Source organism: Barbus barbus (genome assembly GCF_936440315.1).
Source record: "Barbus barbus genome assembly, chromosome: 24".
Taxonomy (NCBI): domain Eukaryota; kingdom Metazoa; phylum Chordata; class Actinopteri; order Cypriniformes; family Cyprinidae; genus Barbus; species Barbus barbus.
This window is the reverse complement of record NC_136752.1, coordinates 27,135,940-27,149,401: the sequence shown is the minus strand read 5'-3', so window position 1 is coordinate 27,149,401 and position 13,462 is coordinate 27,135,940. Positions and strand designations below refer to the sequence as shown.

At 35.1% G+C, this 13,462-nt stretch overlaps 1 protein-coding gene across 1 annotated transcript in view; it reads left to right on the top strand.

The window, feature by feature from the left end:
- Positions 1-13,462, top strand: part of LOC306844369 (importin-13-like) — a 39,086-nt gene that overhangs the window by 19,436 nt on the left and 6,188 nt on the right. The window contains exons 5-15 of the mRNA XM_079376453.1: positions 620-761; positions 2,911-3,077; positions 3,419-3,539; positions 5,687-5,834; positions 6,040-6,221; positions 6,320-6,346; positions 7,100-7,234; positions 11,152-11,301; positions 11,390-11,470; positions 11,581-11,718; positions 12,505-12,601. Of these exons, the coding sequence (XP_079232579.1) occupies positions 620-761; positions 2,911-3,077; positions 3,419-3,539; positions 5,687-5,834; positions 6,040-6,221; positions 6,320-6,346; positions 7,100-7,234; positions 11,152-11,301; positions 11,390-11,470; positions 11,581-11,718; positions 12,505-12,601 (1,388 nt within the window). The remainder of the gene's footprint in view (positions 1-619; positions 762-2,910; positions 3,078-3,418; positions 3,540-5,686; positions 5,835-6,039; positions 6,222-6,319; positions 6,347-7,099; positions 7,235-11,151; positions 11,302-11,389; positions 11,471-11,580; positions 11,719-12,504; positions 12,602-13,462) is intronic.

Here is a 13,462-nt window from a genome sequence, read left to right as displayed (position 1 = left end):
AGTCTTCAGCGTCACATGATCCTTCAGAAATCATTATAATACACTGATTTGCTGCTCAAGAAACATTTCTGATTATTATTAATGTTGAAAACAGTTGTTCTACTGAATATTTTTCAGGATTCTTGAATAAGTTCAAAGAACCAACATTTATTTGAAAAATAAATATTTTGTAACATTATAAATGATTTTACTGTCATTTTGACTAATTTATTGCATCCTTTCTGAATAAAAGTATTCATTTTAGAAAAAAATACGTATAGACCCCAAATTTATAATATTGAGTGTAAATCAGTTTTTTGTTCCTTCATTCATATTTTATTTATTTTGGGGTTTTTGAAAAGTCTCTTGTGCTCACCAAGTGTCTTCTTTGCATTTCTCCTCTTGTCTAATTTGCTTCCTAGTTTAGTTGTCAACTAAACCTGGTCTTATATATTATGAATATTGTTGGCTCCTTGACAGATTGCTTTTGTTCCTCATTTATAAGTCGCTTTGGATAAAAGCATCTACTAAATCCATAAATGTCGTCAATATATTGTGTAATAAATATTCTTCAAATATGATGTAGTGCTGGTGATGGTGTTCCTGTGTGATCAAGGTCTGTTCTGCTGTTCTCTATCAGAGCTCTGTTGGAGCAGGTGGAGCACTGGCAGAGTTTTCTGGCTCTGGTGAATATGATCATGTTCTGCACGGGCATCCCTGGTCACTACCCCGTCAACGAGACCACCAGCTCTCTCACGCTCACCTTCTGGTACACACTACAGGTGAGCAGCTGACATCTTAAACACGTCTTAACACACACAGTCTGCTGCCTTATGTTTAGGACGCTTTTAGCATCAGTAAACACGCTGATGGATCTTAGAAACAGGCCTGAACGGCTCGTATTGTGTGGGAGGTTTATTGTTTGTTTGTGTTTTAATTTTTATCTCCAGCAGTGATGGAGAGTCTCTGTTAGAGACATTGACTGTATCTCAATATACACCTGTGCTGTGTGTTTACTGCAGTGTCTCGTGTTGAATATTCAGGAATGTCCTTTGCTTGTGTCCTTGCGCGTGTTTCCAGTCTGCATTAGCTGAATATTTTATATGGGGTTTTTGTTGTTCATTTTTGCTGCTGTACGGAATAGAAAGAAGCTATTGGATTATGAACACTTATATTGTTTCTCCATTAAGAAATTAAGTATTAGCGATAATTCCATAACGATAATTATCGCGATATAATTTTCCTCGATAAAACGATATGAAGAGTTCGATAAATGTTCGATATAATGTTTATGCGCCAAAAGCGGAACGAAACAGCGCGACTCATTTGAACTGCTACACACAGACTGTTTATCCGCTCAGATCGAAGTTCAAAACTGCCGCGCAGCGCAAGCTCACTAGAGCAGAATCAGATGCGTTTACTCAGTCACACGAGCATTAAGCAGAGCTGTGAGATCCAGTGTGAAGCGCTCGAATTCAGCGAAGAACGCAAACGTCTCTGTGGTCGTTTAAAGCCAAACAGGAGAAACACTGTGTGCAATGAGACAATCAGAAGGCTTTTCAATCTACACATTGCCATCATTTACCATGGATTTACTGTAGTAACACTGCACCATGGTATTGTGGCAGAAATGTGGGATATTCACACTGAATTTTATTACAGGAGTAATGGTATATAATTATAGTATGTATGTGAGATTAAGCTATAGCATGTGTGCATTTATACTGAATGTTTTTAGACTACTGTTTTTCATACAAATAGGCTACCTAAAAACCATAGTTATATTTTTATTGCGGTGCTATATGTGGTGTGTTCATCATGATTTAAATGTATGCTACTATGGGAGACCAATGCTTAAAAAAAACAACCAAAAAACACTTGCTAAAATGTTTACAGATGTTACTGATTTTGATAATGAACAAAACTTTACCTCTGCATCCTAACTCAAGCTACTATCATATGTGCATTTCTAAGAGACAAAAAAGTGATATTATTATTATTATTATTATTAATAATATTATCAGGCAACCCAAACCTGTTTCTTGATTTGAAACACTATCACTCATTAGAACATGCAGAAACTAAGAAATAAATTTTTCTATTTAGATATTTATTTTGTTAAGAAAATTTAAGTTTTGTCTGGTTTCTACAACTTTCACTTTGGAGCAAAAATCTGGCTTTGAACTTGAAAAAATAAAGATTTTACATTTATCGTGATAATTATCGATATCGACTGATATGAGACAAATTATGATTTCAGTATTACGGTATGATTTCAGCTTAGTCAAGTTGCATGCTTTTATGGGGTGGATTTTTTTAATTTGAGAGGGGAGTTGGGGTATTTTTTTAAGATATATTTTTAAGACGTTTAAAAAAACTTAGTTTTTAAATTCTGAATTTATTTGAACTATAACAGACAAGTAAACAGTCAGTAATAAAATAAGAACAAATAAATGTTAAGCAATGGCACAAATAAATACAATAAGATATAAGATACAACTGAAATTAACTGTGCTTTATGTTCTTCAGATAGGTATAACAATAATATTCAGGTACAGTAATACCACAGAAACTGAATGATCTATTGAACTTTAAAATAGCTCTGGTTAGTGTTCTAAGTATAAATTAACATTAATGGCAGACATTATTTAGGTTGCTGTCTCTTTAAGACCTCATGCACGGATCTAAAAAATGAAAATGAATCCAACAGTATCGTTTCTCTGTGCCTTTATCGTTATAGTTGTGGTGTGAACTCTGCTATTCTTTAATATTGAGAACGATTTTTAGAACTATGTCTTTATCGTTATTGTTCTTGGTGTGAAGGGGGCTTAACACAGGGTTTATTTTGTGATACTGACCCAGTGACTGTATTGTCCCTTACTTCAGCAGTAGGGTAGTGTATATTTGTTGATGATTGCCTGTGTGTTTCAGGATGACATCATGTCGTTTGAGGCAGAAAAGCAGGCCATTTATCTGCAGGTCTACAGGCCCGTGTATTTCCAGCTCGTAGATGTTCTGCTGCACAAAGCGCAGTTCCCTACGGACGAGGAGTATGCTTCCTGGTCATCAGACGAGAAGGAGCAGTTCAGGATCTACAGGTGTGTGTGTGTGTGTGTGATTCACATTCTTATGGGCCTGTTGTAACATTTTCTTCTACACTCAGCAGTTTCATGTTGGATTTGCTGAAGTGGCACAGAAGACGAAGTTGCTGTTTTTGTTAGGAATGAGCTAAATTAAATATTATATTTTAAATAGTAATTTAAATGTTATATTTTTAATATTAAAGTATTTAATGTAATAAAATGTTAATAATTATTTATTAATTAAGTGGAGGGTGTTTCAATGCATTGTCTTTGAAAATAAAACTAATAACAACACAAAGGGTTCGTGCTACTGTAAGGAGTGAAGGGTTGATAATATCTCTGTTTGACTCTTTTAGGGTGGATATATCGGACACACTGATGTATGTCTACGAGATGCTGGGAGCCGAATTACTCAGTAACCTGTATGAGAAACTGGGTCGACTCCTCACCCATACAGAGCAAACAACAACATGGCAGGTCAGGAAACAATGGATTTAGTCTTCAGTTTTCATTGGTTTTTCTGGATCAATAAACATTTGACGCAAAAGGGCAAACTTTTGAGGCTAGGGCTGCATGATTGATCAAACCAAAATCACAATAATGGCTTGGTGCAATTATCAAATCTCAAAGGCTTTCATTAAACACTTTTATAAGGTGTTTGAACACAGTTGTGTGGCCGCAGTATGTGGAAACAACCAGCCTATAATGTTAAAAATCCACCAACTCATTTTTTAATAAAACCAATAAATCACGAACAGTCTCTCCAAACGAGCTGTTTCAGATTCTCCCTCTGTGTACGTCACTGAGGGGAAAAAGTCCCGCCCATCTGTGACGCTCTCTGCCCCATTAGCATAAACACAGCCCTGCGTGAGAAGATGCGGTCCGCCATTACTGGAGATATATACACTGTCAGCGCCAAAGAGGCTTTATAAGTGTTGTGTTTTGGGATGCACTAATGAACATAGGAGTTGCCATAATCTCCCTCCATCTGAGCCGAGGACACTGTGGTTAAATTTTATTTTCGAAGGAAATATCCCGGAAAAAATCGCTAAAGTCCCCTAAATGTTTATGAATCAATACCAAGTATCACGCGTTTGTTTTCAAAATTGCATTTCTGAAAGAGCTTCTTGGCACTCTGTGAGGCTTATTGCTAAAGCTATCATTGTGTCTGTGTGTTTGCACTGATGCTGCCTTCAAGTGCTGCCAGAATGATCGTGAATAGGAATGTGGTAGTTAAAAGTTGCATATCAGAGCAATGCGAGTCGATCGCTTGAAGCTGTCGAGCTCATAATCAGAAGTGGGACTTAGTTAGTGTTGGCATGAGACCAGCTATGTTGTTATTTTTATCCCGCCGTGCTCCCCATCTGTGTAATTCATAAACGCAAATTTATTATGCACAGTATAATCAGATGACTGACTTTGAAACAGAGTAGTTTTCTGTAAAGATAACAGGTTTGTATTAATAGTGAAATGTTTATTTGCAAAGGCTAGCACTGCTAATGCGGAGCTCGAGCTCTTGAAGCTCCGCCTTCTCCAGGAGCAACAGCTCACTCGCATTTAAAGCAACACACTCAAAACAGCGTAATTTTAGGTTATTTTAACAAGCTGTAAAAATTTATCTGTGGAGTATATTGAGCTAAAACTTCACATATACGCTCTGGGGACATCAGAGGCTTATTTTACATCTTGTAAAAAGGGGCATAATAGGTCCCCTTTAAATAAAGCACTATATGTTTCATAGTGAAACATATAGTGGCACTGTGTTCATCTACACATGAGCAGCTCGTGATCTGGTCTTTTCAGCATCAGAACTTGGTTTGCAGTAAATACTCTTCCACACAAAATCATCTCTGCATCTGCCATGATTTCGAGTCGCAGCAGCATGCACCAAAAATCTTCTCCATCTCGTAATCAGAAGCGAAACAAAATAGCTTTAATGGCTTCCTGCAGTCTTTCGCCAAAATAAAAGCTTGTTGCTTAAGCATTTGAAAATGAAGAATTAATAGATTATTAATTTATTTAGATAATTTTTTATTTATTTTATTTTATTATTTTGAACAATAAATAATATAAAACAAAATATACAAATATTAATATTTAAATTAAAAACATTTAATTTTAAATATATAAATATATTTATATAATTACTATATAATTATAATTTATAATATTAATTCTGTTTTGTTCATTCATTCATTAATACTTTAACAGATTATTTAAATAGATATTATACATAGATTTATTTTACTATGCTATGTTCTTAAATACTTGTTTGTTTTATATTACTGTGAAATATATATTTAAAATTATTTTAGTTACATTAATCACAAAATTGTATATAATTGCATAAAATCTCCAAATTGTGCAGAACTAAAAACAAACTGCAAGAATTATAATTATACTAATTATATCAACAAATATATATATAAATAAATTGAATTTGAATAATATTATTAATAAAAAAATTACCATATTAATATAGAAATTCTAAATTAATAAGTCGCATTTGCGATCTTTATCAGGGAAAAAATGCTGTTTGATTTTATTTTATTTTTTTAACCAAATCTTGCAGACCTACATGGTGCCTTTTACCAAGATTTTGTCTTTTTGTTTTTTTATTCCAGCATACAGAAGCGCTGTTGTACGGATTCCAGTCCATCGCTGAAACGATAGATGTGAACTATTCTGACGTCATCCCAGGACTCATCGGTCTCATACCAAGAATCAACATAAACAACGTCCAGCTGGCTGACACGGTCATGTTCACAATCGGTGTGTGCTCGCAAACTAGTGCTCCTATATCATTAAAAACACTCATTTCTATGTGTCAGGAAATTGTCATTTTTAATCTCAAGCACTTTGGGTTGTTTTCACACGTTTTAGTCCAGGCCAGACAATTACACACAATTATTTTCCCACGCAGATACCCAGCTTTGTGTTCCAGCCAGATATTTACCCATTACGTCTCTTCCTGTAGGAGCGTTGGCAGAGTGGTTGGCGGATCATCCGGTGATGTTGAGCAGCGTTCTGCCGCTGGTTTTGCAGGCGTTGGGCAATCCAGACCTGTCTGTTTCCAGCGTCTCCACGCTAAAGAAGATCTGCAGAGAGTGCAAATATGACCTGCCCCCGTACGCCACCAATATAGTTGCTGTTTCACAGGTATTACACTCTCTAATGATGATACTGACACTTATGGGACAAATTTACAGTTTTTCACGTGTGAATGCCTATCTTTTTTTTCTTTTTCTTTTTTCCAGGAAGTGCTCATTAAACAGATCCATAAGGTGAGTTTGCGTTATGAATAAACCCATTTGTTTTTGCTCAAAGGCAATTTTATAGAGCTGTTAATGGTAATAATTTGGTTAATGAAATAATTTCAATTCAAGTCACTTTGCATAGTATCCTGCTTAGGTATTACACAAAAAAAGTCAAATGATTTGCCTTTTCCTTTCTGTTAAAATCTAAATGAAACACAGTCAAAACTTTTTTTTTTTTTTTTTTTTATATTCAACCACCTCTGGACCTTATCTTTGTGGTATAAAGTTTACACTTATGCAGTGAAATCTCATTGATCTGAATTTGAGTCCATAAAAAGTTGTAAACTTAAAGTATGATCAAATTTAAGCTAATAACAAGCTTATAATTAAAAGTCCCACATTATGCATAGAATCTTTTTTTTCTGGATATTGGTTGTTAATAATAAACTGAATCGTTTTCACTGTAAGGAAGGTCTAAGAGCATTATTTATCCCATTAAATATAGAAATTGTATCAGTATCGGCACAAGGTTTTATTGTTTTTTTATAAACACATTATCTTTGGATTATCTGCAAAATCCAATATTGATAGATCTCTAATATCTAGAATTTATTGGTATATTACTGTTTATATTATATGTTCATTTAGGCTGTGATTTTTGGCACTTTGCATGGATTTTTTGCTTTCATTGAGGGCAAAAACATTACTTGAAGCTGGAAATGCATCTCGCCTAGTTATGACAGTTAAATCTGTTCATCTTTTCAATCTCTTTCTCTCTAGACGAGTCAGTGTATGTGGTTGATGCAGGCTCTGGGCTTTCTGTTGTCCGCGCTGCCGGTGGAGGAGATCTTGAGGAACCTTCACTCTCTGATCACCCCGTACATCCAACAACTGGAGAAATTAGCAGAGGAGACGGTGAGATATTAAACCACTCGACTGACATCCTCTCAGGCCTGTAGGTTTGTTTATCCATGTGTTGGTTTGGCCCGGTCGCGTGTGAACAGACCCTGCATCTGCGTGAGCGTGTCATAGGATGGAACATTTCTCAGCAGGAACAGATTGGCTTTACTCTGAGCGCTGGAAGAGTTAACCGCAGGAGAATTCAGCTTAATATTACTGAGAGCCCTGCATGGACTCATATTAAGTAACTGACATTTCAAACACAATATGGGCAGATATTTGATCTATTTTTGTTTCACAAATAGACGTTGTGCCAAAAAAAAGGCTAAAGCAGGATCAATGGCAAAACTGATAAAACCGCAGATCAGTGAACTGACACTATTTTTAAACAGATCTCATTCGAACATTCACTCTTTTGCTGTCAAAACATCCTTTTAATTACAAGAAGTGCTGACATTATTTTTGAAGTTCATGCGTGCTAAAATTCCCTATGTTGTGTGTGTTCTCTAAATTCTTTGTTAGTGATGCACTGAAATGTCTTCAACTGAAAATATTTAGCCGTAACAAAGTATAATTAGCACTTTTCCGATAGGGATGCACCGATCCGATACTCAGTATTTGTATCAGCTCTGATACTGGCATTTTCTGCCGGATCGGTTATTGGTCAGACGAGACCAATCCAAATCCAATATTCTGCGTATACTATTGTGTTATTGTTACACCTAGGGTTGTAACGGTATGTCTCAGAAAATATCACGGTTTCACGGTATATATTAAACAATAATTCTTATCAGTAACAATGACTCTTAAAAGAATAAGAACAAGTTATTTGAGTGAACAAATCCTTGCAATCATTTTAATGAAAGTAAGCCTCCCTTCTGAGGAAAAAAAACAAAACCAAAAAAATTACAAAATAAAGCCATAAGCCTTTTCTATATCTATATCACACTTTAACATTTTAATTAATGTTTTAAAATGTTATCAAATGAAAATTTAACAACACTTATTTTTGGCAAAGTGCTGCACAACAGAGGTATTCTAAGTTTAAACATAGACAAACATGATATTCCTTAAAAATAATGTTTAAATTAATTATTATAAAGAATATTATTATTGTTGTCATAACTTTTAAGTAATTTTTACAATGCTAATTTATTTCTGTCAGGACTTAGAGTTCAATTAAACTTTTATTTTGACAGGTTGTAGCAAACATTTCATGTTTAATTCCTAGTTATAGCACGAAATAAACATTAATGAACATCAGAAGGTGTTGAATGAAGCAGTACAACTTACTGAAACGTAAGTCAATCAAATAATGTCAATCAAACTGCACAGTATTGCTCTCCGCTGCATATCTACAGCTCAAAATGTGCAGCTGTACCTTTTCTAAGCATTTACACTCACAATTTTCATCTGGCTGAGATAAAAACGGACAAAAAGTCTTATATTGAAATTGTATATAGAGACCAGAATGTTCAATTTAGTGAGCAACTAAAACACCCTGGCAACCACCTTTTTGCATGCATAAGCAAACGTCACTCCCAGACGTCAAAATCTAGCTTCTAAATCCTTTTGCATTGCTTTTATTTTGCGATTTATCAAAATGTATGTAAAATTTAAAATGATTTACTCTCCTATTTCCAGTTTGGCTTCACATCTGGTCTCTTTCTATGTGCTGCATATCCATTGTTGACTTTCATTTTCTTATACCTTTCCTTCCCATAAAGTTCAACTGAACTGAATAAAACAAAAACAAATACCTGTAACTTACATTGGGTTTCTTCTTTACTACTAACTAGACACGATCTTGAAAAGAATGATGCTACTCAACACAGCATTATAACACGTCACCGGATAAACAACAGACTTCTTATGCAGTTTCAGATTTGTTGTGCTAAATATTTGCTGAAAAACTTCACCAGTCAATTCAATCAAGAAAACCGTATGTGTTTTCCTCTGTGGGGATGCTCAGTTGAGTCTTTTCTTGTCCTCTGCATCCCACAATGCATTCCGAACAAACCATGAAGCTGCATCTTTGTCCAAGCGAGCAGCTTTTCTTTTGTCCGTGATCTCTTTGACTTTGCTCATGTATGTCCTGATCCTATCCAGTTCTTGTTTAATAGCATGGTCTTTTGGATTGACTCCTTGCGTCACCAGATACATCCAGAACATTGAGTTGAGGGCATATGCAGACATCAGATCCAATTTAGCTCGATCTAGAGGATCCAGTTTAAGCAGATTGTCACTTCTGGATACAGACACAAGTTCTTCCCAAAAAGACATTACATCAGCCTCGGTAAACAGGTTGTGATGGGCTGCTCACACAGTGACCCCTGCTGGCCACGGACACTGTGAGAGTGTGTCTGAACAATCAACTCTCGTGCATCTCCTCTGATGCTATTTTCAGAAGGCGCTGTCAGTAAAATTGCTAAAAATATTCAAAGTAAACTGGAACGTAGTGTACAGTTCTTCACATGTTCTTTTATAAAACAAATGGTTCTGGCTCTGATGCCTGATTGGATGAGCCGTTTTTAATAGACAACACATGCAAGCATCTCTCACGAATTCAATAATTATTTTTACAATTAAAACTACTGAACTTTATTTTCTAAAAGTGATTTAAATGTACTTATTTTTTTAAAGTAGGCATGTAGTATACTCTTTTTCCAGGTTAACCTTTGGAATATAAGGCCGTCTGTGCACCAGTGCCTTTGTTAAAGGTTTAATTGAGCATCTCTTTCTTTTGTGCTTGTGTGTGATGTCACACAAGAAGGAGGACAGTGTAGCGACTCGCTCTCCCTCTCCACCAATCACTGAGCTGTTGTCATGGAGCTAACAGCAGTAATTAGACTGTTGGCCTAATGGTTATTTAACGACTCTTTAATTACAGCTGATGTTCCCAGGAGCGCCGGTGCAGAGTGTACGCCCAGCCCACTGTCCTGTCTCTATACTGTTATCGGCGCTGAAATTATTTTACTACATGATTAAAGGACTCATATTGAGGGATTTGTTTGATGTTTACTATGTAGAAGTGTTAGTATTAGTACTTTAGTATCATTGAGGTTCTATTGTACTTTTTAATAATAGTTTGAATTAGTTTTTATTTTTATAATTTCTGTTTTAATTTTAGTTAAAGTTTTCTAAATATTGTTGTGTGGTTTTGTCATTTTTATAATTTTTTTTTTTTTACTATGTTTAGTTTTTATTAATTTTTATTTCAGTTTACTTTGTTATTTTAGTACATCAGGTTGAAAGTGAGAAATCAATGAGTAATGTTTCTTTGGCAACTAGCTTTAATCATTTAAATGTTTTAAATATATTTTAGTTTATTGCAGTTAACATTTATTTGTTTGCTTGTTTGTTTATTGGTTTTAGTTTTTAACTATAATAACCATTTCATGTAGGGAGAACTCTTTCTCATGTCCACGAGACAATTTATTTAAACTATTCTGCAAAAACAGGTAGAAATAGGTAAAAATATGTAGACAAAAATAATAAAGAGCCCCAGGTTTTAAAATAAAATATTTAAGAAAAATAATAGTAACATTAATATTTTTATTTTACAGTGCAAAATTACAATAATAATTTATTAAAAGTGTCATTAATTTCTTTAACATTGCATTAAGCCATATTGTGAGTTTAGTTTGTCTAAAAATCATTCAGCCCTATAACTTGGTCTGCCCTGATGAACAACAGATTGAGCTATGCTAGTATGCGAAGTTTAGCCACTCATAGTAGATGTCATTTAAATAGCATGTCTTAAAGGTACAGTAGCAAAAACACTCGGTTTAATCTAACATGTGACGGAGAGAGAGAGAGAAAATGGTCGTGAACAGCTCAAAAAAAAAGTGGAAAAAATTGTCTGTATGGTTTGAAATTGTAAAATGAAAAGGCATGCCAAATAACAATCTGACCCTGGTTTCTCTTTTCAGCCAAACCCCTCGAATAAACTGGCCATTATTCACATCCTCGGTCTGCTCTCCAATCTCTTCACCACGCTGGACATCACCAAACAGGAGGAGGAGTCAGGAGAGAATGCCCCGCCCATCAAATCAGCCCCGCCCCAGACAGGCCCCAACCCTGTAAGCACCTTCCAGCTATCCACGGTCACTGCGAAGCAGCTGTTTTCTATATGTCAGAGGTAGACTTGAGTGTGTTTGTGTGTTCTAGGTGGTGGTGGTGCTCCAGCAGGTCTTTGCACTGATACAGACGGTCCTCAGTAAATGGCTGAATGACTCGCAGGTTGTGGAGGTAAGACGTCTTATTCTGCCTCATCTCCAGATCGTGCCATAGTCATTTGCTCAGGTTTCATTGTCTTTTCAATATGGATGCAGGACAGATTTAATTCTGCTCTCTCTCAGGCGGTGTGTGCCATCTTTGAGAAGTCTGTGAAAACGCTCCTACATGATTTTGCCCCCATGGTGTCTCAGCTGAGTGAAATGCTGGGGCAGATGTACAGTACCATACCGCAGGCGTCTGCGCTGGATTTAACACGCCAGGTACATCAAACACAGGATGTAATGTCTATGTGGGTCCTTAAAAAATAAAAATTTGAGGTCTTAATAACAAAAGTCTTAATTATCTTTTCAAGTCACATTTATTTATACAACACAGATTGTTTCAAAGCAGCTTCAAATTAATAAAACAGGAAAATAACGTGTTAATGCTTTAAATGCGTCAGTTATGAAATATTTACATTTAGTCATTTAGCAGACACTTTTATCCAAAGGGACTTACAAATGAGGTCAATAGAAGCAATCAAAACCAACAAACGAGCAATAATATGTGCTGTCTCTGTTAGTCTAACGTAGTACAAGTAGCAAGGTTTTTTTCTTAAAATAAATAAAAAGAAAACGTAGATAGAATAGAAAAAGAATTTTAATCTACAACATATTTTTTTTTAATATGTTGTAGATTTTTGTAAGATTTGCACATTTTTATCTCTCTCATCTTTTTGATCTGTGCAATAATCTTTTTATTGCCCTTCTTTAAACACATTATCAAATCAGCAACCTCTAACTCATATGTATTGATATAAAAGTATGTAAATAAATTTCATTACATGTATATTTTATAAAACATGTCTTGAGCATTTTAAACTTGAAATAGCATGTTTTTTTAGTTGAATGTGTGCCTCAGCCTTTTTAATTAGGAATCTGAGTTACATGATTTATTTTGAGATTGTATGGGGTTAAAATGCTTAAATCTGATTTTGAAAACTCAGAAGCCTTGAATGTTGTGCTGCTTCTTATGAATTTCGTTTGATTGATTTTGTTCTCTTGCAGATGGTCCACATATTTGCCAGTGAAACGAATCATTTCCCCCCAATCAAAGCGCTGTTTGAATTGGTCACTTCTGTTACTCTGACCATCTTCCAGCAAGGTAGGCATGCTGGGAACAACCAGCTGCAGAGGGCGAAGGAAATCATGTGGTTTTGATATCTTTTCTGTCACTGTTTCCAGTTGTTTGCATGCATCTGTTTTTTAAACCCGCACACACAGAAACAGAGTTCGGAAATGGGCATGATCTTATGAAATGGTTCTTGTTTTCTGAAATGGTGTGGGGACTTTTGATACTATTGTTCTGCTTGAAATTTGCACCCCATGAATTTCACACGTGCTTAGATATAGGGCGTTTTCACACTAGAGATTCTGATCTGGATCCGAATGCATTTAGTCCTGTTCATACCTGGTATTAAGTCATTTCAGGTGATCTGATTGATTGACAGGCGAGTAGGCAGTCCTTCACTCTGGCATTTATGCTACAAATGCATTTGAATGTGAATTCAAGTATTTGACCTTAACACAGTTCATACCCTGTTTACATCTGTATTGAGTGTTTTTTTTTTCCCAAGTCAGATTTTGTGATTTGTTTTCCAAATATTTATATTTATATCTTTAACTAATGATCTGGTCTTTAGTTCTACAAAAATATGAATACTAATACAAAAATGTATTTTTCTTCTACAAATCATAACAAATGCCTGTTGAAATGACTGGATTTCACTTAAGTAAATTTTGCTGAACAATGATAAATAGGACCACACACTAAATAAAAGTACTATTGAGTTTCAGTATTTGCTTTAAACGGTGTGTTATAATGTGCACCAAAGCAAATTTGACACAATATTGGTTAAACTGATAATCATGATTATTAAACTCACAATCACAATTTTTCCCATTTGAGAAATTTCTTTTTACATTTCATACACAAATCAAGAGAACTTTAGATTATACTCGGGGT